Source organism: Mauremys reevesii, linkage group 4, assembly GCF_016161935.1.
Source record: "Mauremys reevesii isolate NIE-2019 linkage group 4, ASM1616193v1, whole genome shotgun sequence".
In the NCBI taxonomy this organism is placed as follows: domain Eukaryota; kingdom Metazoa; phylum Chordata; order Testudines; family Geoemydidae; genus Mauremys; species Mauremys reevesii.
Genome location: NC_052626.1, coordinates 131,312,888 through 131,339,797, shown reverse-complemented (window position 1 = coordinate 131,339,797; position 26,910 = coordinate 131,312,888). Strand labels below are relative to the sequence as shown.

The following is a 26,910-nucleotide window of genomic DNA, read 5'->3' as shown; positions in this document are numbered from 1 at the left end:
TGACCATATATATTGGAGAGAAGTCAGACCAAGGTAGCCTTAGGCACTGAATCAACTCTAGCTGCCATTTTCATGACAGCTGCAGATCCTTCAATGGACTGGATCAAAGGCTTTTCTGGCCAAATGATCTCTCTCTAGGACTTCTGTCAGAAAGTGGCTACTGGCTTGTCCATTTGGAAGGGTGACAGCAAGCTTTAGGGATACTGGTTTACGGAACATTGTTTACTGGGATTGCTCAGGTGTTTTGTAGCCACCATGTAGTTTGGGATCCTCTACCACAGTGCTAACAAAGGGCCATCATTAGACATTTCACAGTGGCAGGGGGACAGATCTGAGGACACCTCATCTCATTCTATAATTCCATATTTTTAACCACAGTGGAAGTATCAAGACAGAAGTTCAGGAAGCTATTCCACCTCTGTGTTCTTTATGACCCCTTTCCTCCAGCAATGGAAGGACACCCAGTTGGCAAGACAGCACACTCTGGATGGGAACTGGTGCCCAATTCTAAACCTAACTGATACCTTTTCACTGACTTCAACAGGCTGTGGGTCAGGCCTGGTCCTTTTTCCTAGGAGATTTATTTTTGTGGTTTGTTTGGTTTTAAGATCATTGAGTGTGAAGCTCTTTTGATCCAGATCTTTTTCACGTGTGGATTTTAAGTCTGTGCACACAGTCCTTGGAGCTCAATATTTAGGGGGAGACCACAATGCCCTTTTGCGAACAATCCACCAGCACAGATGAGTTTCTCAGCACAACGTAGTTCTTTTGAATTGCTACATTTTTATTAAAGTAACAAAAGTGTACATTTGTCAGTGTATCTGTACATTTTGTATATAAAAACACTACTGTACAATTAGTATTATTCCCTCCCCCTTCCCCTAAAAGATAGCTTACAAACTTCCTACCATTTTCACCAAATACAAAGCAGGTCCTGCTCAACAGTCCAGCTCAGTTTTTAAAAAAGAAAAAACAAAGTGAAAGAGGAGAAAACCCAACAGACACTAAGATACAGTTCTTCAGCTCTGCAACAGGCTTGAGAAGGCAACAGAGAACACGCTTCAATTCACAGCTTTTACATGTAACAAGCTACAAAAAAATTATTCTGTCTGAATTTGGTTGGTTTTAAAGCAAACAAAACTTAATACTAATCCCTGGCATGGAGTTAACAGCATGAAATTTGGTAGGATTTTCTTTAAAAAAAGGAATAGAAAAGAAGGGGCATGATTGGAACAACGGTAGTGTAGGAATTTGGCTTTTTCAAAAGCACTATTTTTAGTAGGAGGGAGGGAGTGGAGCATATAAAGATAAGATCTGCATTCATCACATCGATGAACAAACCAAGTACCAGTATTTGGGACATTCCAAGTACAGAGAGAGTGTAGAAAAGCGAACGGTGTTTGTTCTGGGAACGTTGTAGTTCTCACTCATGTTTTCATCAAGACACCAGATAAGAAAGAAGGATCCCACACAGCACTTTGAACCGAGACTTTTCTTGGAAGGGAAATTTACAGTACAGAAGCTTTCACGTATTTCCCTTCATTACGATACAACATATTGCACAATTCAGCTCACAAAAGGCTCTAGAGCACTTCCTTCTAACTTCTGCTTTGCTGACGGAGAAGTTACAGCTGGTGTGATGTAACTTCAGCTTTACAAGTCAGATCTCTTTAGTGATGATTAAACTGTGTGCGTGGGGGGGGGGAGGGGAAAGAGATAAGCACAGGCCATTGGGCCCTTTAAATGATATGCCCAGTATGAAGGGAAGTTTTCCAGTTCAGGAATTCAAATGCTGGTAAAAACCCTACAAAAGCCTGAACCCAAGTTTGCACATGGGAAGCGATCAAAAACAATTATCTTATTTTTAAAAGATTGGGGTGGGGGAAAAAAAAAAGAGAACTGTGGCAAAGAGGAATCCCCTTCCTTCTCCAGAGTGCCCAAGATCTGGAAATATATTGCACAGTGTCTGAGAACTTGAGTCATAAAAGGCTGGGAAGGAACAGCTCTAGTTATGCAAATCACTTGCCAGTTCAAAACAGGAAGGCAAAAAAACCCAATGTGCTTTGAAACTAATCTGAGGAAGTTTCATTAAAAATAAAGAGTCTTAAGTGCCTTGTGTTTTTAAATCACCTCTTAAAGGGTCACTGGCAGGGGCTTCATGAAGTTGGTCAGTAAAAAGGCAGTGAACAGACAAAGTCCTGGTAAAGACGTGTTCCCGGCCGGTAGATCAATTCACATTGGTCTGGCACTTCGGCGAATTACAAATGTGCGTTGGGAACTACCAAACAGTTTCAGGGCCACATCCTGAACATTGGGCTCAGTCAAAACTGATTAAGGATCAGAAACTTTAGGCCACAAATTGCTCAGGCTTGTTGGGGGAAATGGGGGCAGACAGGTGATGAAATTGCAACCCCTTATCAGTGTAATGGAGTAGGTGATTTTTTTTAAAAAATCAACAATCAAGGCCAGAATAGACTTTTCAGGGGGGTCATGACACTCCAGTCAACTATCTTTAAAAGCCTCACCTGCTAGGTATTCTAGCCTTTTCATTCACAGTTGCTCAGCGCTTACTCCATAGTTAAAAATACTCTTTAGAAATGCTGTATTTTCCCCCACCCCCTTCAGCTCCTCCACCCCAAGCTGCCCAGACAGGCAAGGCCGCCCACCCAAATTGTCACTCAACACTAATTAGGTAGATATTGGCTTCATAATAAAAACTCATAAGCTTGCAACAGCTTTAAAAAAGAAAAAAGGCACCTAACACTGCTTCGCTACAGAGCAGTGTCTGATATTTAAATTTCATTTGGGATTTTCTTGCTTTTTTTAAAAAATATAAATAGCTCTTCATTTAAAAATAGATCCTCCAGTGAGGTATACAGTAGCCCATGTCTTAGCAGGGTAAGAACAATAGGAGCATTTAGCTGGAGACAGTCATCATGTAGTTTTTGGAAGGGCTCGTGCGACCCAACATCATCTGGTTTTTACAGGTGAGCATCCCATAGGAGCTCACAGGTGTTGCCGCTGCTGCTTCATACAAAACACAGATGGAGCCATCTTCACCGATCCGGTAAGACACCTCATACGGGTCCACCCAGAGCGTGAGCTCACTGGGCAGAAGCTGATAGAGCTGCTGGAGGTTGAGTCCGATCTGGCTAGCTGCTTTGCTGATAATGGGGTCCATTTTGTGATTGATTCGGATGCAGCGATACCCAGAACCTTTGAAGGGTTTCTCAGGAAACCAATGATGTTTGTAATGCTCTGTAAGAAGAGAAGAAATTTCTAAGTGGACATGCACACCCTGCTGGAGCTAACTGGATAACAAGTATTTGCAGAACACCCATCCTATAAAACAATCTCCCCAAAATACATGAAGGCCCCTCTTAAGTACTTCACTTGTTTACACATGAGCTGTTTGCTCTTACATTTAGAGATAGGATTCTCCAGGCATCAGTAGAATGATCTTATTTTAACCTTAACTATACCAATCCTGTCAGTCTGCTCTAATACTATAGGGAATGAAACTACGACAGACTACACAAAACGGGACCCAGATGATATTTTTCATCTCCTGATTTGTGATTGTGTGGCAGTACAGCAACTGCCTGCCTTGGAGGCCAGTCCATATGCATGGCTTGGTAGGGCTGGGGCGGTATTACCAAACATGAGCAATGTTTAGTTCCTCCTAGGGTGACCAGATAGAAAGTGTGAAAAATCAGGAGGGGTGGGGGCAAAATAAGCACCTATATAAGAAAAAGCCCCAAATGTCCTGATTTTTATAGGGACAGTCCTGATATCTGGTCACCCTAGTTCCTCCACAAGTGGCATCATGAATTTAGTTTTGGTAAACCCCAAAGCCAGCTCACATGTCAGGATAATAAACACAAACCAACATGTCTTACTCCAGGAGATATCATCTAATCCAATATCAGCAGTGTGCAACAAAGACTAGAGAGGAACAAACTTCTCTAGGGGGTGGTTAGCAACAAGTTGAAGACACATCGATGTTCAACTGGAAATAGCAGAGCTGAGTCCTAATGTCTCATGGCCCAGAGCAAAGTGAGGAAATGTCTCCCCTCCCCACGAAGTTGGCCTGATCCAAAGCCCTTTCAGTTTACTACAGCGGACTTTAGAGCAAACCCAATATAACTAAACAAGATCCTAGACACCAGCTGCTGAAACAAAGGGGCTCCAACTCCCAGCAGCACAGAAAGATCAAGAGCCTGTTTCCATCCGATCCCCTTACCCTAGTCCCAGCGAAGCAAGGAGCCACTTCCAGACCTGCCTTCTCCTGATGTAAGGATGCAGCTCCCCCGCCCCAACCAAAGAAATTTCTTAGGTTATAGGGACACACAGATGGTCAGAAAAAGGACTGTGTTTTGGGGTAATAGAGCTGTATTTGTGCCAAGGTGATGACACTTGTGTAACACATGAGTTTAACCATTCTGGTTTAGGACACTCATTAATTTCTCTCAAAAAGAGGTAGCAGCTGTGATCCCTGTACTGTGTTACACCTTTACACAGGCGAATGGGGGGAGAGGGGGGAGGAGTGTGAAGAAGCAAATGGCCATTCAATTCCTACAGCATAGTAAGCTTACGTGGCACAGAATGAACACCCACAAAAGCTTATGCTCAAATAAAGTTGTTAGTTAGTCTCTAAGGTGCCACAAGGACGCCTCATTCCTTTTGCTGATACAGACTAATACCGCTACCACTCTGAAACCAAGGAGAATGGGGCCCTAATGGTTGGAGCAAGTGGGGATATGGTGAATAAGCCCTCACCTCACTAGGGTACAAGACCCCCCCAGACACACCCACACAGTCAATGGGGTGCTCCCTCTAGGGCACACAGAGGGGACCCCTAAGCACCCAATGGGGTGCCCCCCACTCTCTCTAGGGGTGCAACATGTATATACCCTCCCCGCCCCCCGCCTCACCTGTGAGCGCCTCCTGCAGGGCCCCGCTGAAGACCTGCAGCTGATGCTCGCTGACGCAGCCCCGGGTCCGGAGCAGGCTGGACACGAAGCCCACGGCGGCGGCGATCTCGGGCACCATGTCCGCCCGGCTGCTCAGCCCGCTCCAGCGTTGGCTCATGGTTGGGCTCAGAGGGCGGCGCGGCCCCTTTAAGGCTCTGGTGTACTAAGGGGGCGGGGGGAGCGATTTCCCAGCCGCTCTCGGGCTCTGCGCTAGTCTCGGAGGGGAAGCAGCGAAGCCGGGTCCTTTATACCCCTTCCCCGATAGGCGTCAGCAGCTGCCGGGCCTCTGATTGGCTGGGGTTCTGCTTTGCTATGCTAATATGGTGTGACCTCAGCAGGGTGGAAGGAGTGACGTGGGTGCTGGGAAAGTCAGGCTCTGTGTGAGCCTGACAATAGCAGCTGGGATGGGGGAGCTCCAGGGGGGCTATTTTTAGGGTCTCTCCTGGTAGGGGGGCTGCGGGAGGAGGGAAGAGAATGGCACGTGGAATGCCTGGGCACGGCAGCGGCACCCCGCTGCTTTTGCATTGTTATTAAGCCCTTTATACCAGCAGCTCTCAACCTTCCCAGAGGACTGCACCTCTTCCAGCAGTCCGATTTGTCTTGTGTACCCCCAGGTTACACCTCACTTCAAAACCAGACATAAAACAAAAGTGCCACAGCACACTAGTACTGCAACATTGCTAGCGTTCTCTTTGTACCCTATAATGACTAAATAAATCAGATGGAATATAAATATTGTGCTTCCATTTCAGTGTATAGTATACAGAACAGGATAAACGGTCATTGTTTGTATGAAACTGTAGCTTGTATTTTTTATGTAGGGCTTTTTATGTAGCCGGTTGTAAAACTAGGCAACTATCTAGATGAGTTGCTTTACCTCCGGAAGACCTCTGTGTTCCCCCAGGGGTATATGTACCCCGGGTTAAGAATCACTGCTTTATACAAGGTACCATTATATGAATCGACTCCCAGTCTTCTGAACTAGCAACTCTCTAGGCTTTTTTTTCCTGAGTTGTTGGACTTGCTGGTAGTGGATTATTTTGCACTGGACTCTTGAACTTTGCTTATTAATTTTCAACTAATTTCAAGGATGCCAGGAGCATATGGACAGAGGAGCTTTTTAGTATTTGCTTACATTTAAATAAATGATAATCCTCTCCGGGGGGGGAAAGGCATTTAGATGTTACAGAGATGGCTGTGATACACAGCTTGGGCAAAAGCAGCGTTTTCTGGGAGAGTCTCACAGCATTTAACAAATATTCTTCATTCAACTAAGCTTCTCAGACATCCCTGTGAGGTACCTGGTATTACGCACTATGGGTGGATTGGGCTGGCATATGAGACGAGTTGGTCTTTTCCCCAATGACTGCTCCAGAATCTAAACTTGCATTAATAATAATATTAAATCCAACATTTTCAACTGTGACTAGTTATTTGGGGTTTCATTTTTTTTTAGGAACCCAACCTGATACAACTTCAGGCCTTCTCTCTTTCCTTGCCTGCTTTGTTCGGCCACGGAGAGTTAACAAATTGACTGATATTTCAAAGGCTCCAGAGTTAATACTCCATTGAGTCAAGTTCCTTGTGCGTAAGTATCCCATAAGGCATTATTATCCCTAACACCTCATATTGGCATTCTCAGCAGAGAGGATTTGAGACACCAGGTGGGACAATTCAAACGTGTTTTTATATTTTTCTTGTTAAAATTGATGTAAATAAACCAACACATTTTCTATGCAATCAGATCTGCATGACACTGCCACTGCAGAATGTGTGTGTGTTTGTGTGGAATCAGACCACTGTAGGATAAGGAGATACATTCTTTGCCTGCCACTGAAATGCAGCCATTTCTGAAGAGTAACACTATGGTAATTAAACAGCAAACAGCAACATTCACACAACAAATCAGGATGGGGGGGGTGGGGGAGTTTTAAAATCTTGTTTCTGTTTACAACAAGTTTATTTAAAAAATTGATCTCCTGTAGTTTTGTACAAATCCAGGTTTGGTGCTTGCCCTAGCTTAAGAAAGCTTTGGGATCTGCATGTAAAAATTATCAGTGTTCACCCAATTGAGTGTCAAGCTAGCCTGAAGGTGGAACAAAGTAACAGCAGCGTCTACCCTCCCCCACCCATCTGCCATTGCATTCATCAGTGGGTACAAGGAATCAGGCAAATCTCTTGCTACAAACCAGATTTGTCCTTGTAGGCTTTGAAATAAACCAAGAGATTAAAGTCATTTAAAGGACTATTTTTTCTGAATCAGTGACGCTTCGAGAAGCACATGGATGCAAGTGAGATTGGAGTAAGGATAGCGCAGGATGGGGTTATTTATATTACTGCAATGCCTAGAGGCCCCCCCCCCCCAGGATCAGGTTCGGGACCCCCTTTGTGGTTGTGTAGCCCAACACCCACACAATGTAAGGGCACACCTATACTAGAGAGTTTTGCTGCTTTAACTATATTGGTGTAGTTAAAGCAGCAATGTCCTCTCTCCTCCCTATATAAAGTGCCTATAATTTATTCCAGTTTGGAAAGCAAAATAAACTATACCAGTATAAGGCACCTTTATACCAATATAACAGCAATCCCACTAGGGCTTATACTGGTATAAATATATTGGATTAAAAAAATCATATTCCTAACTGGGATCATTTTACTAAAGTAACTTTTCTAGTGTAGACCAGCCCTGCGAGACAGTTCCTGCTGCAGAGTTTACAAACTAACTAGACAAAAAAAGACAAAGGCTGGGAGAAAGGAAATATTTAAAACCCACATTTTAGATAAGGACTTTTCTCTAGTATTTGTGGTGTTCAAATCGTTGAAAGCTATCTTGATGGTGTGAGAACATTAGCTGTCTTCAGTGCGGGGCTCCGTTGGGCCAATGTCTCTCTTTACCATAGGAAGAGCAATAGGTCTTGCACTTAAAACTCAACCCATCATGGGATCAGAACTGTGCTAGTGACAAATGTATGTTTTGATATAGTTGGTGCTAACAGTGGTCTTACAATTCTTTCCCTGATCATGGTGGACAAGTTTTGGTTTTTGTCCTCCCCCTTCCTCACCAACTAGCCAAACTATGTGATGAAACCATTTCTCAGTTCAGACCTGCTAAACCTTCTCTGCTACACATCCCTCCTTAATCCTCATCTCTTCCAGCAACCTTCCTGCCTCTCTCATTAGCAATACTCCTGCACCGTCTCAGGCACACGCTATTGTCCAGTGTGTCACTTTGTGGGTTGACCTTATCTAACTAAGGCCTGATCAACACCTAAATGTAGGTCACTCTAGCTGCATCACTCAGGGCAGTGAAATATTTCGCACCCTCAACACAATCGTTAGGTCAACTTTTTTCTCCAGTCGAGACACCGCTAAGTTGCTGGAAGGATTCTTCTGTTGACCTAGCTACCGGCAGGTGAATTACCTACAATCAGCAGAGAAACCCCTTCCATTGATAGGGAGAGTCTATACTCCAGCGGCACATGATCCCTAACACCAACACTAATTCCCACTGATACCAATCTGTGTGGGAACAGGAGTTTAGCCCCCAATCTGACCCAGTTTCAGGATGCTCACCTTAGATTGTAACCTGTTCAGGGCAGTGTCCTACATGTTTGCCAAACGTGCAGCAAAAATGACATTTTAAAATAATAATTGAAATCAGGAGTTTTAATTTGGTTTCAAAACCATTCCAGCTAAACCAGTTTCAGATGTGGGTTTGGCTGGAAAATGGGTTAGGTTATTTAATAAATACGTTATTAAAAACGGGGTTTGTACATACCAATTAGTCAAACTAGATTTAAAACCAGTCTGTCAGGAAACAAGTTCAGACTAGTGTTTTCAGACAGTGTGTGGCTCTGCTTATCCCAGCCAGTCAAACCAGATTTCAAACCGGTTTTGCCAGAACCATGTTTAAATAAAGATTAACAATTGGTTTTCAAACCACAGTCAAAGCCCAGCCTCAACAGGCCAAGGCACCTACACAGGCTGACCACCTACACGTAAAGGAAATCAAACACACTTTTTCCATGGTTCTTTAAAGGGACAGCAACCCACCATGTATTATGTTGTCACTTTGAATCAGTACATAATCTTCTGTATTATCGTTGCTTGGAAACAGACCTTATCTCATCTTTATCTGCCCCAGACAATCTGGTCCACTTCAAGCCCTAGTGTTTAGGCCTGCTCAGAACTGGTCTGTCCATGATGGTTATAATACCAGCAGCAACCTGTTGGCTGCCAACAATAAGGACAAATCAATGCAAATTTCTGGGTGTGGGGGGGACCTAGGTGGGCCAGGCCACTATGTTTAAACACAGCTGTAGGTAGTGAGCCAGTTGAGATTCTGAACACCAGAGACAGAGGTCACAACAAAATTCTGCCTATGCTGCAAACATAAAACCTCTTTTAAAAGCACATGGTTGTGAAACATCATAGCTGTCACCTAACTGTGATAAATCCAAGGAAAATAGTGGGGATGAAACACACAGCATATCGTTATCTAGCAGCTAGGGTCCAATTTTCAAGTACTTGGGCTCCCCCCATAGCTCCCACTGTGACCCTTATGGCCACGTTTTCCAAGAGTTCAGAACGCAACATGCACCCAAAGTGCTGAGCTCCTCTGAAGATCTAGCTGCTGGCTCTGGTGCCTAAATAGAAGCTCTTTCTGAAAAGCTGGTCCTTCGTGCTGTTGGGTTACTTAGGCTGCCATGATTTCGGAACATCACAGTGTTTGTGGCGTGGATAAGACATTTTAGAACATGTATTTCTGGGCACAGCACCTGCACAGTTAGACTTGGAATATAGACAGGCCCTTAAAACATGATTGCATTCCTGCCTGGGTGGTGTATTTATATACAGTTGGGTGACAGCCATATTTCACAACCGTGTTTGGACACGGTTGTTTTTGTAGTGCAAACAACATTCCCAGGGGAGCAACTTCCCAGGGTTGCCCCTCGGAACTCCACTTTTCTTAGCACAGGGAATTTTTCCCTTTGTAAAACATACCTGACTTTTCGTGAATGAGGGTCTGTGTGGAGATACTTTAAGCAATTGACGTCACCTTCTTACTGTACTCAGTGGAACAGTAGCGGTGATGGGGAACTGAATGAATTTTCTTCTAATTTCCTTAAGACGTCGGGCTTGATTTGCAAAGATGTTGAGCATCCCACAACTCCAGCTAACTTCAGGGAGAAAGAATTGTGGGTGAAAAATCAGGTCCCATGTGCTGATGGTGCTCTCCCTCACCTCTTTACAATAACTTATCTTAGAAAAAGTTGGGTGTTCAAAGAGTGACACTGCCAGTAGGAGAACAAGCCCAGGCAGAAACACCCCCATGCAGAAATCTTGCCAGAGAAGGTGAGCTGGTGATCTCACTATCTATTTCAGAGCTGGTTTCCTCTTCCTCGCATCTGGTTGAAGTTTTTCCACATCCTCTTTATAGAATGCAGCTCCACCCACCCCACCTTGCTTGTGTCAGTGATTCGCATTGCAGAGCAAAACCCAAGGAGGTGGCATGGGCAGAAACGAACCAGAGATCAGCCTAAGCAGCAAAATTTGGATCCAGAGCCAAACATCCCTGAGTTTGGAGTTTTTCAGATGTGGGGTTTTAGTTCAGCCCATTATAGAGGCAGCAGCTAGCTGCAAAGCCTGGACCTAGATTAATGACTCAGGATATGAGGGGTGTTCAGATCCAGAGTCCTGGTTGAGGCCTTTCTCTAACAGAAGAGGAGCAAGCAAGAATTAGCAGGAGAGAGCTGGATGTAGCACTGGATGGAACAGAGGGAGGTCCAGGGGAGCAGAGAGAGAAAGGAAGTGCTGGGGAGATAGGTGAAGCAGAGAGCAATTCAACAAGACATGCCCCTCAACACTGCTTCACCATCATGCTTGACAATCTCTGCAAATCAATCTCTCTCTCTCTCAAACACATCTTCCCACGGTCCCAGCCTCCTGCAAGCAAGATAAACAGCATGTTTCGAAACACAGACACATGCAGAAGGCCAGCAGTCCCCCAGGCAACTCTACGGTATTACAGTCACGCTGAGGCTTGCCACGTCAGCTGGCCTGCTCCTTTCCTCTTTCTGTAGAAAAGTCCCCTAATAAATAAATATTAGTGGCAACTCCAAGTAGAGCACAAGCTCCGATTTCTCCTACCTACCCACCCCCCACAAAAAATTGAGGGACATTTGGATCCAGTACCCAAGTTTGTCATTATTAGGATGACAGCGGTGCCTGGATCAGGGTCCCATTGTGCTAGGCACTATAAAGGCAGTCCCTGTTCTAAAGAGTTTACAGTCTTAATAGAAACGACAGCCAACGGGTGGGAGGGGAAACTGAGGCACACAGCAGTGAAGTGGCTTGTCCAAAGTCTCACAGCAGCGCTAGGAACGGAACCTAGATCTCCTGACTCGTAGGACAGGTCCCTATCCACAGAATAACACTGCCCCGCTATTTCAACCCAGCTTTAAAATGGGCTGAAGCAGAACGCCCTTCAATTTTGCAAGAGTTCAGAGTCTGAATCCAAATCTCCCCACTCAGGTCCATCTCTTGTTTATATACTGACTGATAGCACCTTTCCTTCTAAGGGATGGCCCAAAGCTATATATAGGAACCATTTCACACTTCCCTGAAACAAAGCCAGGCTACCTAAAGGTTGTTCTTTTCTTAGAAAAAGAGAAGTTAAGAAAAAAAGAAGAAGAAGAAGAAGAACGCCTCCAACTGAAACTACAGGAGGGGAATTTGTAGGTGGTTAGAACGTAACTACCTCCCCTGAACTGGAACGTGGCCAGAGGACACCAGCACGACTGAGTAGCTGCCAAAGCAGCACACCGGCAATAAACATTGCTGCAGGATTCAGAGTATTAATGTGGAATAACATGTCGTTCAGCACCATGGCAATTCAATTGTCAGTGAAGAATAGAATAGCAGGAGTCACTGTAGCGCAGTTGAGCGAATTTACCAACCAGCTCAGAACTGCCCGACACCCTGATTGGAACAGGGAGGCTCCTGAGCGGGACACATTTTTATGCCGTCTGTCTTTAAGGCCTGCGATGAATTGCTTAGAGTAGAAGATACAGAACAATCCATAGGGGCCACTGAGACCCTGGACACCCAAAGAGCCAGCGGGTAGAGCTCTTCATATTGGATTCTAGGGGACTTGGCTCTTGGAGCTGTATGAAATCTGATACCTACGGGGAGGGGACGCCATGCATGGAAAACAGGGCAAGTGGGATATTTAATTGCAGGATCGTGGGATCAGCTGCTGTAGAGTCCAAATCTGTACTGCACCTCCAGGAGATTCAGTGCACAAGGGGCAACCCAGGGAAGATGAGAGCAGAAGTGGCCTTAAACCCTCCAAGTTCTGGGCTGCTCCAGGGCTTGAAACCACCCACGACTGATTTAACTTATGACAGCTTGGCCCAGGCCAGAATCCTAATAGCACCATGTGCTGTGGGTCTCCTCCCCTAACCCACCCCCATCTTGTCCTGCCCCTGATGTCAGGGCTTGCGATGGATGCAATGGCTGCTATGCTGTTCCTATGCTGTCAGAGGTCTTCCCCCACCTGTTTTGGGGGCTTTACTTGATCCCTATACGCTGCTGGAGCAGTGTATGTGTGGGGAGGAGAATCTACCTCTAGATCAGAGACCACGGTGACAGATGGACAGACGTCAGGGAGAGGAGACGAGAGCCCCAAGAACAGACGGGCCCTGCCCCTCACCACTGAGAGTGCAGGATGAACCTCCCAACACCCTGTGGAGTGTGAATCACCGCACAGACGGAGCAACACTCTGGCATTCAAACCTGGGTGTGACCAGAGGGTTAATCCCAAATTTAGAAAGAGATTCTTCTAGTACCAGAGGGGGTGGGGGGACTTGGAAAGAAGCCCTGAGACTATTCCCAAGTGCTCCTCGCCATGCTGGGCACTGCCCTGGAATTCTTTGCACCTGGGTGAGGAGGGCGGGGCAAGGGTTGCTGCTTGGATTCCTCCTGCCCTGCAATCGGCGCCTTCTATTGTACGTGAACTTCGGTTGGGCCAATACTCTGCATTAGCTCCCACCTCACTAATAGCGAACACAAAAATACAGCTGGAAGGCAGCAGCAAACACAGAGTTTGTGTTTTATTAGCCAGACAGGAGGGACGCAGGCAGGCCTGGGGGATCAATCAGACTAAACCCCTTTAGCAGCAACTGCTCTATTAGCAAAATGGCTTGTGTGGGCTGACCCACAGCAACCCAGCGGTGGGGAAGAACAGAATCCTTAACCTAGCAGCCATAGCGTGTGACACATCCCCCTTGTTTTCCTCACTGACGCCATTTGCACTGTTGGATTGGAAGCTCTTGGAGGGAAAGCAATGGTGGGTTTTGTCCACTTTTAGCAGATTCTACCCATTGCAAAGCCCCACAAACAGTTGGGGCTCTGTATAAATCAGAGACGGGCCAGGGTGAAAAAAACATACAGCTGTGGATTCGGAATTCATCCCCAAGTGCAGCGTGTTTGGAACATGGGCTGTGATTGGCTCACTGTAAAGGTAGGGGCTACTGGCAAAAACGTCTGGATTTGGATTCTGAGTCTGCACAGAGTTTGGATCCAGGCTTTCAGTTTACTATTACTAACAAAGCACCTCAAACCAGCTTCATCATTAAGGACTGAACGTGCATTTCAGCACGAGCTAGTACATCAGTGTTGTTTCTGAGGGCATTATATTAGCCATATTAGAAGTGGAGTGAGAAGGGTGTTTAGCCTGTCATCTCAGAGTGTGTGCGGGGCGGGGTGGAGGTGGGAGGGGAGAGAGGGGGAACTTTGAACCATTTTCAATTTTCAAAACCTTGGGACATCTCCAAGGACTTGTTCTATTGCTCAATTCTGCACGTTGCTCCAGTCTCACTCTACTGAAGCCCAGGAGCTTGTTACAGGAGTGATCAGGGAAAGGGCAAGTCTGGAAGTGAAACACGTTCAAGTTAAACACGGCTTGCCCTGCCAGCTGCTGGATCATACACAGGAGCAGAACAGCCTGCTCCAGACCTTTCCCTGTGTTTCATCCCTACCCCCACTCCCCTGGAGCTTGCTGCGGGACAATATGTTCCCATAAGCAGATGATACTTTGCCAGAGAAGGGGTTAAACTTCTCCCCTCTGAACAGAGAAAATTTGTACCTCCTAGGAGAGCACCACTAGGTTAAAATGGACACAGCTCGCCCAGGAATGTTTGAGGAAGGCATTTGATTTGTTTGCTATATCTCAGGGCCCAATTCTGCAACACTTTGAAGGAGTGGATAGAATTACTTGTGAGGGCAGAGATGGCTCACACGAGTAAGGACAGCAGGATCAAAGCCTCATCCTCCAGCTGAAGAAATCTGTTTGAGAGGCTTCCTTACTAACCCGGTCGGTTTAGTTTATGTTAGGGGGGAATTGATTTGAGGGAACATGAACTCCCTGAAAAATACAGAACCCAGAATTCTCCAGATAGTTTTGAGTCTTGCAGGGGAAGAAAGGGAACAACTTGGCATGTGTCTAAACCCTCTTTTCCTCCCTACCCCCACAGGTCTTCCTCAACAACCGTGAACGCCCTCCCAGTGCAGAGCTCAAGTGATGAATATAGAAGTTGTCTTCACGTTGTACAGCTATGTGTATCTGATGCTACCTGCCAGGCCCTCAGTGTCATCCACAAAGCTCCCAAGCCCACATAGGCATGGGAAGTAGGGGGGTCCTGCAGCACCCCCAGGTTTTGTGCCCAGTGTCCCTGCCACCGAGGGTCCCAGCCGCCAGCCCCGCTGCTGCCCAGGGGCTCTGCTGGTGGCCCCAGGTCCTGCTCAGCCACAGGCCTGGGATCCCGCTTGGCCGCTGGTCCCAGAAGCTCTGCTGCCGGCCCTGGGGTCCCACCCGGTCGCTAGCCCTGGAGTTCTGCTGGGCCGCCAGCCCCACATACGGGGTCCCAGCTGCTGGCCCCACACCCGGGGCTCCGAACCTGCCCCTAGCTGTGGCCTCAGCCTTGACCGCCTTACCCCGTCCACATCCCCCCTTCCCAGAGCCATGGCCCTTGTCCCGGCCCCAGCTCTAGGGGGCGGTGAGAAGTGCGGACAGGGGTAAAAGGGGTGCAGCTCAGCACCCCCACTCCAAAATCTGTCCCAGTGCCACTGCAAGCCTGGGTAGAAGTCAATGCACTGCTTGCCAACCTGCAGTTCCATGCATACCCCTTAGAGTCCAATTACATCCCCACCACCACTCCACCCAGCAGTAATGGCACTGATGATTTCCGCCACCCCGCCCCACGCAGAAAGATTTGTCCCTGTGACAATAAGGGGTGAGCAAAACCTTCTGAGCTGCAATATTTCGCTCTAATCCTGGTTGCTGGGCATAGTGTGGAGGTGGCTGGGTTGTGTTTAGGGCCCGTGATATACAGGTCGGACTAGATGATCTGGTGGTCCTTTCTGGCCTTAAACTCTATGAAACATGCCACTACTGGTGAGCAGACAACGAACCCTACCCTGGCTCATGAGCTCTGGGGAGAGAGCTAAGGAACCCAGATTAGGGGTGCGTTTCTTTCTGAGGTGCGGGGGGAGGCCTATCTGGGCTGAAGGCAAAGGCAGCACTAAGAAGATGTGGAGCAGGTAACAGCAGCTGGGAGGGAGGTTGTTACAATCGATACAACAGCTCCCAAGATGGTTGCATCTGGGTATGTGGCTCCTTTGCGTTTGTTTGGATGCGGTGACATTCGTGTTGTTCCTGACAAGCTTCCCGCGGACTCATGTTCCCCAGGCTGGACGTGACTGTTCCGGAGGAATGCGAGGAACACGCTCTTAAATTCCGAGGCAGGAATCTGGAAAGAGCCAGGCATGGTCCAAAAGCCTTTGGCAGCCACTGGCTCTGCTGCACTTTCTCTTTATAAAAGAACGGATGTTTTGGAGAAACTTTCCCCTTCCTGTGACGAGTCTTGGCTGAGGTTGCTCGGAGGCTGTTACCACTCAGCTGCTTTGTCAGGAAGCCCTCATCGCAGCTGGGAAAGGGTAGTCCAGACTGCTGAATCTGAGACATCAGTGGTGCCCTCAGGAGGGAAATGGAGATGCCGGGGCACAGACAGTGACCTCCTGTGCTGAACCAGAACCCGCCCTGTTTCCAGGCACCGCCAGCCCTGCCCTGATTTTGCACCATGAACCCCTCTGACTAAGCACTTTATTTCTAAGGATTAGGAGGCCCTTACGCACGCTCACCAAAGAAGCATGGTCTAGTCCTCTGAGCCCAGGACTGGGAACCAGGCACATTTGCATTCTTTTGAGCCCGCTTGACTAAGGAGTGATTTGCCACCTGGCCTTGCTGAATGAGACCTGATGAGAGTGGGAAAACAAGTGAATTGCACCCGTATGATGAGAACCAGAACCACAGGGGCTGGATTTCTGGAGGGATCGATCTTAGGTACTTTTATAAGCCCCATCACCACAGCATCTGAGCACATCGCCATCTACAATGTATCCTCACATCACCCCTGGGAGGCAGGGCCAAGCTATTCTCCCCATTGCACTGATGGGGAACCGAGTACAGACAGATCGAGGGACTTGCCCAAGGGTCACACAGGGTGATTGGGGAAGAGCAGCAATTGAACTCTGGGTGTCCCAGAGCTCAGGCTGGTGCTCTAACCATTAGCTCATCCTTCCCCTGCTTGGTGTGACCCGGGGCTCAGGAATGCAAGCTGGGGCCAGGCTGCTACATTGCAAACTACAGCCACAGCATGTAACGCTGGCCTCTCAGCATACTTAAGATCTTTCCTACAACTCTGCCTGCTGGCCTGACGCATCCCTTATTGCTAATGTCGCAGCACCCGCTAGAGAAATGCATCAGTGCTGTTTGACCAGCCTTAAATTTTAAAGGGACAGTGCAGCTAATTGCTCAGCCGTTCTAGTGACATGAGCCTAGCATGGTCTAAGCCCATTGACCCTCAGGGCAGATTCTCTCTTTGCTCAGCCCTTTTGAGGGGGTTGACATCTGCCAACTAGTTGTGCGAGCCTGCACCCTAAGATTATAGCAGAGGATGTATTTCACACAGGAAGGAAGCATGCTGTTGTTTGCGTGTCTGTTCGGATACTTCAGGTTTGTGTTGCTATCACTCTGGGGCCCCTTCTCTGAGTTACATCTGGGGCCGAGGCATCACAGGCCTAGCATTTGGACTAGCCTACCCACCACTGGAAGAGTAGGCGTAGCTGAGTGGAAGATGGTGGGTACCAAACAGTGCAGGCCCGCTCTTAGGCAACTGTCTCCTAGGTTACAAGACCAAGTGGAGCAGTCCAGTGGGTAGGGCATTAAACTGCATTCATGAAACCTAGATTCTGCTCCTGATTCTGCTGTCTACTTGTGTCTGACCACAAGCAAGTCATGTCCTCCATCGATGCCTCAGTTTCTCCTGATAAAACAGCAATAATGATAGTGGCTTTCATTGGGTAAAGTGCTCTGAGATCTATGAACACTGGGATGTTTTGAACGACGTAGCCGGTCAGCAGAGGTAGAGACTGAGAACACAGCTGCAAGAGTGTCCCTAGTGACCCGGCATGCTGATCACATCCCCCACAGCAGCCTCCAGCTGATCCAAAACGTGTGCACACAGAGCATGAGGTGGGGGTTTTCATCCCACGTCCCTGTAGTTCAGAGGCTGAAATGGAAGTGAAAGGTAGAGGACTGCTTTGTTAGTTGTCTCCTGTGGGGGAGTTTCCTATGCAGGGTCGTGCGCATGTTTCTCTGCAAACTCACCTCCCCAGTTATGTGTAATTAGGTGCTTGTACAATTTGTCTGCTATTTCTGTAGGTTTAATACATAGCAGGAAAATTATCCATGAGAGTTTGGCTTAGATGATCAAAACTGAATGCAGGGTAGAACCTATGGGGCCAGAGATTACATTTTAAAATAAACCTCTCCAACTCCGACCTATTCATCGTGAGGCAGTGTTGTCTACAGGTCAGAGCAGCGGACAGGGAGCCAGGAGACATCAGGAGCTATTCCTGACTGCCACCAACTCAGTGTGACACCTCAGCACGTCACTCACCTGGCCATTACCTTCTTAAATGGAGTCTAGAGTAGTGCTTAGCCAGCTTTGTAAAACATTATGAAGATCCTTGGTTAGTAGGTGCTGGACAAATACAAAGTATTATTGTTTGGGTCAGTAAAACACTAGGTCCTCCGGTGGTGTAAATCAGCCACGTTCTATTGGATTTAGCACCTGAAAATAGCAAAGAATTTAGCTAGTATTGAGCGAAGTATGAGTGCAGTGTCTGACACATTAAAGGGAGATCGTTTCCCTGAGTGAGGCCTTTTCCATATTGAACTTCTGTGATCTGTGTCAACGCTGGTTTTATTAGATGTTTCTGACAGTCAGCACTCCTGGTTGCTTTGTTCTCAGCTTCGGGCCTGCAGCTCCCGCCAGGATAACCAACATTTTTGAGTTGCCTCACGCACGGGTCCTTGAAATCTGTGGAGGCTGGAGGAGTTTGGCACTAGGGGAGTAAACAAACCATAAAAGGGTCTGGAATGTCTGTTTGCCACTCCCTCCCCCCTTCTCAAGAGCACTCTTGGTCTGAGCAGCTTTCGCAGGAAGTGGGCTACTGCAGGTGCTCTCCATGGTGAAGAGGAACTAATAATAGCCCACGTATTTTATCCTAGCCACTCCAGAGCTCAGAGGAAACATTGCCTGGCACATTTTTATCTGCCATAAATGGCTGTTTTTTCCTCCCTCTCAAGGCTAGCGGGACATGACAACTTAGATTCTGCTCTCAGTTACACCCGTAGAAAGGCAGAGAAATTCAGCATCACCAGCTCATGATCTCATCGCAAACCTCACGATATTTGATGTTTTTCTTAAAGCCCCAGCTCCTGGAGTCAAGTTATTACATGAGACTCTCAGCACTCATTTAAAACACACTTCTAGACCCCCATGGTTGTGGACAAAACCTTGACAATGTGAACCAAGTGCAGCCCAACGTTCAAAAAATCCAAGTGGCCAATAAAGAGAACCCAAAATGTGTTGTTTTAAGAAATCTCATAATTTTGGCGAGGGGGTTGATGTGATTTTTGAACTCTTGGGGAGCTGGAAATACTTATGACTCCACCAATTTCCCTGGAGCTACTTCGGATTTACACCAGTGTAACGGAACATGATGCGGCCTAGAGTTTTTTTCTATCTCTGGACAGAGAGATGGAGAGGATAGGCTCACTTGATACAACTACAGCATTCAAGCTCTTGGTGCCTATCCCACTCCCTCCTTCCCCCATTCTGGTAGGATTTCATAGAACCTGAGCAGCTCAGCTTTAGAATCTGGAGTGGGGGCCTGGAAAGGTCTCTCTGAGCAGATGGGAGCTTGTATGTTTAAAAACAAAACCCCAACATATGTGCCACCCAAACCAGGCAAGGAACTGGCTGCAGCCTCTGATGTAGATCCTGAGGGGGTTTTTGCGGGACAAATGGACGTGTTCCTTTTTGAGATGGACTATAATTTTGCCCAAGGGGGGGTTAAAAAGTCCTCCACTGAACAGTATTGTGCCCATCTGAGCACCCCAGCAACGGAAAGGTAGCTAAAGTCCCTGGTAATATAATTATTGTGTTGGAGCCTGCAGGCCTACTCCCCTCTTCCTGCAGGATCTAAAGACACCAGTGGGCCACGTTCTCTCCTGTGTGATACGTTTGGCACAGGAGGAAGCTGCCAGAGAGCAAGAGGAGAGAATCTGGGCATTGGCACTGCGGAGCCATGAGCCCAGATTCAAGGCTGGAACTGTTCACAGACACCGCCAGGGCTTGCCCCACCTGTGGTGAGAGGGAGACGCAGGTACACACCTGCCTGCAGCCCCTCTTCCATCTCCTCCAGAACTTCTAGCTGAGGCTCTGGCTGCACTTTTCCCCATCCAAGACCTCCATGTCAGCCTCCTCCTGGCAGTGGCCAAGGCAGCTGTTTGTCAGCCCAAAGAGGTGGAAGCTTGACTTGGAGTGGTGGTGCAGCGTTCCTGTGACAGGTGTTTTCCATTTTGCCTGGATGTGTGCATGGAAGATTTCCTCTGGGTGATTTCAGGACACGAGCTTGTCTCTCAACGGGAGATGCTCCTCTTTCCTCATGCTCAGTCCTTGCCGGCCCACAGGCTGAGAGGCCCTAAAGTGGAATGGATTCTGGTTCTCCCTTGTGGCAGCTCCTAGCATTAAGGCAAACTCCTCATTTTAAATAGCACCTAAGCCGTGCATCATAGAACAACATTTTGGCGGTAAGTGACTTATCAGACACCTTGGACCTTAGCAGTCCGTGGAGCATGCTAAAAATCACCCACAATTATACTTCTTAGTACCTACCCTACATGATTGCTCTATAATTACACAGGGCTGCCTAACGACACTATGATTAATCCTATAAATAAATGCATAGGACACAGGGTCATACCTTCTGATCGAGGCTCGACCAATGGAAAAACACTTCTAGCGCAGCCTTCATGGGCCTGGCCATGTAACCTAGCTGGGGTGGTGGTTTCTAATCAGTCTGTACTTATGAGATTAGAGACCTGGGCGTGACCCTCCTTTATGGCAAAACACTCCTTAAAATCAAGTCAGGCCAAATTTCTCAGTGGCCTCAGGATCATATTTATGGAAAGGGGGAAATAAAGGTACTTTCCCCTGTGCCAGTATGTAAGCATTGCGTTTGCCCATGGTAGTACTAAAGTGGCTTGGCTTAATGTGCTGCGTGGAGGGGCAGAGAACTATTCACAAGATGAACTACCCTCTCCCCCAGCAGGATTTTAACATGGCTCTCTCACCTTCAAAGCAGTTAAAAAATGTATGTAGGTGGGTGAAAGACAGGCTAGCTCACTGCAGAGCCACATTAAAGGAGGAACTTAACACTGCTCACAGCACAGTCAGACCTATAGGGAAGGTAGTGAATGAGGGTATGTCTACACTGCAATGCAAGGCCAGGGTCTGAATTTAGGATCAGACCCACAAATTGTGCTAACCCAAGGCTCGGACTCAGGATCCCACAGGGGTGGAGGGTCTGAGCCTGAGTCAAGCCGGGACCCAGGGTTCAAGCCCTATTGCTTTGCAGTGTAGACACAGCCCCATTGAACTCATGCTCTGGGAGTCCTCCAAAAATATTGCACAATCCCACGGGCCAACTTTCTTTGTCCTCTGGACAGTCAAGTTTGGTGGACAGTCACATTTTCCCACACTGCACCAGGAGCAAAGGGCTAGAGCGGCCAAATTTTGGGAGGGTGCTAGGAAGTCTGGGCTATGAGTGGTCGATCATGGGCCCAGATAATGCAGTGTAGATGCTGGAGTCCCAGCTTGGGCCCTACTGTTCAACAGTTGCTAATCTGGGGTTACAAATGAGTGTAGATGCTCAAGCTGTAGGTTAACAAAGCAACAATCTGCTCACTCAAGTTCTACTGACCTTCATCTTACATTGCAGGGTAGAGATACCCTGAGAGACCTTTTAAGAAAGAAAGAAAGAAAATCAGAGACTGGCATTTACCATGAATTTTGGGTCCAGATCTGAATTTTCCTGAAACTAAGGGGGACGTTGGTTCTGAGGTTTGGGTCCAGCCCATCTTACTGACAGAGGCCAGGATCTGAACTGGCTTAACTAGACAAGTTCAGACCCATATGGCAGTTTAGGGGTGCTCTGATCCAGGGTTATTTTGTCTGGCCTGTTTTAAAGCCAAGACCCTAGCTGGAGTTATGTGGTGTTCAGATCTGGGGCTTAGGTTCTAGCCCTTTCTCTAGTTACAAGACAAATTCTTGGGCTCCAAAAGGATCTTGCTTCAGGGTATCGGAAGATTCATGCCCTAAGCACAGCTGGTGTCGCTCTATTTCAAAAAGTATCGTGCTGTTGTAGCCACCTTGGAGAAGCTAGACCAGTGAGCAAAACTGGAGAGAAATCAGAAGTCTACTAAAAATACCCCAAGGAAGAACGTTCTGCCCGAAGCAGTTCTCAGCAATAACAGAAGGAGAAAATTGTGCTGAGCTCAGGAGAGAGATTTGCCAGTCCTAGGATGTGTTTATGGGGAGTATTGTTTAAGAGATTAGTACTAGATTACTGACAGAGACCAGCTGTTTTCTCTGAATCTCGCCCCTCCCCTCCATCCCAGCCAAGGCATTTTGCTTCGCTCTGAGCCCAAAAAAGGAATGCATTTCCCTTCCTGCCTGTGTGGCGTCTGACGTGGCCGGACTTGCACACGTCAGCAGGATCGGCTCCCCACGAGGAGGCTGGTGAAAGCTGCTTATAAACATGTGACGTAGGAGACAAACAGACTCACACAAAGCTGTTAACCCCTCCAAATCCAGAGCTGGCGCTGGGGGAGGGCCAGAGCTGAAGGGACAGAAATTCCACCAAGGGAAGCCAAAATAAGTTCCGTCTTGCAGTAACACACACACACACACACACACACGTATTGCTAACTCCAAGCATTCAAAAATCATGAGTCTCCCCGCTCCAACACACACACACACTGCTAACCTCAAGAATTCAAAAATCATGAGTCTCCCTGCTCCAACACACACACACACACACACAGCTAACCCCAAGCATTCAAAAATCATGAGTCCCCCAGCTCCAGCACACACATCACACACACACTGCTAACCCCAACCATTCAAAAATCATGAGTCCCCCTGCTCCAAAAAAGGCCCTGATTGGCTTGAAAATCATGAGAAAAAAACACACTGGTTTCTTTTTATTTGCTCTGTGGGTTTTGAGCCTTTAGGTCACATTAGCTTCATATTTTAAAGCCTTTCTCTGCAACCGTGATGAGGGCTACACATTTCCTTGTAGAAGTGAAAGCTTTCATTTGTCTTGCAATTTCATGATTCCAGCAGCTGGGACTTTAATATAAGCACTAACAATTGTAAGGCTCCCCATGAAATCAAAAGTTGGCAACACTGCTATAAACATGCTCCCCCCAACTCCCTGCAGTGCACTACAGTGTGGGGGCGGGGGAGGGAGAGGGAGAGGTCAATCTGCAGGAGTCAGGAGAGAGCATGTCCTCATGCTACAAATGGGCAGAGGATAAAAATCCCTGTTGGGGTCTCTGCAGAGATGTTAATTATCTTCTCTGTGGACAGGGTGAAGGAGGGAGGTGAATCTGGTCCATTTCACCCACTGCACCATGGCACTAAAGGGCTGAAACCCTGAAGAGAGGTGAGCAAGACACTCAACCCTGGCTCAGTGAATTCCTGACAGATTCTCTTCTGTTGTGCCCAATCCAGATCTGACAGTGCCAGGGTAGCTTTTCAAACTGTTCTGAAAAACAGGAGCAGCCTTAAGGTAGTCCCCATCACCCAGTTCCTGCTTTCCAACTTCCATGAACCTGGTAAACAAGCCATCCAGCAAGCAATTGTTAACTAGGAACTTAGCCAGACAAGGTACATGAGGTAATATAATATATTGGAGCAACTTCTACTGGAAGAGATGAGCTTTTGCGCTTGCCTAGAACTCTTCTTCAGGTCTGGGAAAGGTACTCAAAGTGTGACAAATTGGAACAGATTGGTTAGCAGGAGTTAACACATTGCAAGAACTATACAAGGTGAAGTGGGCAGTTAACACCCCTGCAGACAGTAGACAAAGGGTTCTAGCAGGTTACAGCTTTTTGTAATGAGTCATAAATCCAGTGTCTTTATTAAGTCCATGATTTTTATATGTCTACACTACAGACCTTACAGCGGCACAGTGGTAGCTCTGACAGCATCTCCCACCAATGTAGCACTGTCCACACCGGCACTTTTATTGGTCGAGGGTGTGTGGGTTTTTTTTTTTTTCCACACTCATGACTAACAAAAGTTTTACCAGCAAAAGAGCTAGGGTAGATGTAGCCTTAGTGTCTAGCAAAGTTATGAATTTAAGCTCCCAGGCTCATCTTTCGAAGAGCTCTGTGTAAGCTCCAAAGCCCTGTCTGTCTTTCACCAACAGAAGTTGGTCTAATAAAAGCGATTACCTCACCCACCTTCTCTGCCTAGAATTGTGGGACTAAAACAGCTATGACAACATTGCAAACTCCAAACTTGTTAATGTTTCTCTTTATTAACCCAGCTCTTTGCCCCCTGGAGCATATCTCTTGGCAGGGAAAATAATCAGTAGTTTCTTTAATGAATTTCACCTATTTTACTGTTTCCAAATTGGCCGTAAACCTTGAATTTAATAGGATTTCATGAATGTCTGTGGTATTTGAAGTTATTTGCTGAATAATTTCTATGAGTAATTCTGGTAGACAAACAGTTCACAAGCATTTGAAATCTAAGCTGTGCTTAGTTCTGAGTACACGCATTGTAGGTCACATGGTATTGTTTCGGGTCCCTGATTGGAGAAGCATAATGTAGGCCACCAACAGAAATCTGGAATCTGCCAAGTTGAATCTGGTTTACTTTAATGAATTGCCAGGTTCATACCACAAGGGTCTCCTGAGGGACAGAAATTCTCCCACAATTAAATACACCATGAAAGCATTCATAGACCAGCGGAGATTGCTATGATGCTGTCAGCCATGGGATGTATCCCCAGAAGTCTTAGCACCATGAGTGATAAGCACCAGGAGGTATTGGAGCACCAGTAAAAATGCAGGGCTTTACAGCTGCTCTCCATCATGATAGGCTAAAGTAACTCAAGGGTAGATCCCTCAACTTAACTCTAGAGTAAAATGCATCCTTACAATCAGGCTTACCGTCGGCCTACCCTTGTTTGAAAATTTAACGTTTTCTAAGTAAGCATGCAATGTCTCCCTCTCTTGGCTGGTCTACAGAGCGATAAGAGCCTTCCTACTGCTATCAGCTAATGGAGATACTCCTTTAACTCTGGGATATAGGCCTTTGGTTTTGGTGCAGAACATCTCAGGTTGTATATATCCCTGCTTGGGACCAACAGTTCGGGTACAAGGGTCTCTTCTCTCTTCCAGTCTTGATCCAGACAGCTCCATATATGTGTGGATTGTCAGCAGGCAAGGTTGTTGATGGAAGGGGCTCAAACCACAGACATTTGGATCCAGATCTAGGATTTCAAATGCCTCAGAATCCAGGTCTGGGATTTCAGTTCAGCCCCTTTTGAAGACAGGAGCCATTCGCAAAACATGGATCCGATTCCAGGCTTCAGATTTCAGATACCCTCAGAGAGGTTGCAGATAATCATCTCCTGTGGGCTGTAATAATATTTCAGTATAATTTCAGTGGTTGGGTTTAGCGTGCAGGTGCTGGGTGGTAGTGGTGGCCTGTAGTATACAAGAGGTCAGACCAGAGGATGGGGTGGACCCTTCTGGCCTTCAACTGTATGAGTCTAGATGCTGTTCCATCCGGGGATTTTCATTCTCAGCAGCCTCCTCTGTTACAGGAAACTTTCAGATACAGACAGTGGGAGGATGGAGCACAAATGTGGGGATTGAAGTGAGCGCATGAGCCATAGTTCTCCACTCCCCCTTGTGGCCAGGGTGGGAGGCATTCTGAAAGCACAAGCCTACTTCCCGTCGGCTAGAACTGCCGAGCTGCAGTTTTATTATGCCTACTGTGTGCTGTTTATCTAGCCCCTGCCGCTTCTCCTTCCCCGTGCCAGGGGAGCCATTGTGTTTCCTACGCAGACGACCCAAACAGTAACTTTGCTAATCTCCGCCATTATCCAGCTCCCTGTTCAGGTCATAAGAACAAGAACAAATCTAGAATTTTAAGACAGATCTCAGATTAGAGTTACTGACCCCTCTTTGCCCTGAACAGCACCCAACGCCAACTCCCTCCTCCTGCCCTCTTAATATACTGCAGATCCAGCCTCTGCAGAGAGATTACGGGATAAAAAGGGCCTAGGATTGAGGAGAAGACACACAAGACTTTGGGTTTTTCCTTATATGACCAATGGAGAATCGACTGTCACCAACACTGACTCCAGTCACCCTCTTAATGGGGGAGGAGGGCCGTGACTGGATGGCTCAGGCAGTTGGTAATCTATGTTAGGATTTTATACTGCCACCCATCAGCCATCGCCACAATATCTGGGCACTTTCCATGTAAAACTGATAGCAGAATCCCTAGTGGACTTCATGGAGTGTCTGATTCTTCTCCCTTTTGGGGGTTAAAAAATAAACTTTGCGTGGGGTTGTGTTTTACATTTTATTCATTTTGGCTTCTGTTTATTGTACAGGGCCGGCTTTAAGACGATTCATCCGATTCCGTGGAATCAGGCCCCGCGCTGAAGAGGGCCCATGCCCGCGCCTAAGGGGGCCCCACTCCGGGGGTCTTCAGTGGCATTTCAGCGGCAGGGGGTCTGCTCTAGGGGTCTTCAGCTGCAGGGGGGTCCTTTGGTGCCGTGGAGAACCCAGAGCCGACACACCGCCACCGAAGTGCTGCCGAACCCCAGACCGCCATTGAGTATTCCATTCGGGCCCTGCGGGTCATAAAGCCGGCCCTGATTGGGTAGACGGGGTGGGTCAGTGTTGAGAGTGTCATTCTAATGGTGGAAAGGCTTTTTCGAAGAAGGTGGTCTGCGGCAAAAATTTTTGCTGCGTTTCTTGAAGATGGTCAGACTCTGGCTTTGTCCTATCTCGTCCAGAAGTCTTCGAAAAAGCCTTTCCACATTAAGAATGACACTTTGAGAGCTGCCCAGTCAAAAAGGGAAGAGACACCAAAAACCAAAACAAAAAAACCCATATAAAACTGGTGATAGAGAAGGGAGAAAGCCCCCAAAACATCTCCAATCTAAGTGTATTGGCTGAAGAACCTTGTAAATTAACTTTACAAGAGACAAAAACAAACAAACAAAGGAACCCCTCCTTCAAAGTTGCTTTTCAGATTACAGAAGTCAACACTGAGCTGGGGGTATCCTTCCTCATTAAAAACAAAGGTGTATTGTCTCCCAGATCTTGCAACCTTTTCCCTTCTCCTGGGCAGCTGTCCAAGTACATGGAAGTTTGGAAGAAGACTTGGTCCCACACATTGTAATTGACCTAGGACTTTATTTTCAAAAG

General features: G+C 47.1%; 1 protein-coding gene across 1 annotated transcript; it reads right to left on the bottom strand.

Annotated features, from left to right (window-relative positions):
• Positions 1–763: 763 nt before the first annotated feature.
• On the bottom strand, positions 764–5,185 carry BTG2 (BTG anti-proliferation factor 2). The gene is made up of 2 exons (XM_039538728.1): positions 4,935–5,185; positions 764–3,258 (listed from the first exon to the last, which is right to left on the bottom strand). Exons 1-2 carry the CDS (start codon positions 5,089–5,091, stop codon positions 2,918–2,920), a joined length of 498 nt encoding a protein of 165 aa, XP_039394662.1. The 5' UTR covers positions 5,092–5,185; the 3' UTR covers positions 764–2,917.
• Positions 5,186–26,910: the final 21,725 nt, after the last annotated feature.

Excerpts from the sequence above, each read along its gene's own strand:
- BTG2 (XM_039538728.1), bottom strand. The coding sequence starts at position 5,091 with ATGAGCCAACGCTGGAGCGGGCTGAGCAGCCGGGCGGACATGGTGCCC. Across the intron at positions 3,259-4,934 it reads CCTGCAGGAGGCGCTCACAG|AGCATTACAAACATCATTGG; the intron begins GTGAGGCGGGGG and ends CTCTTCTTACAG.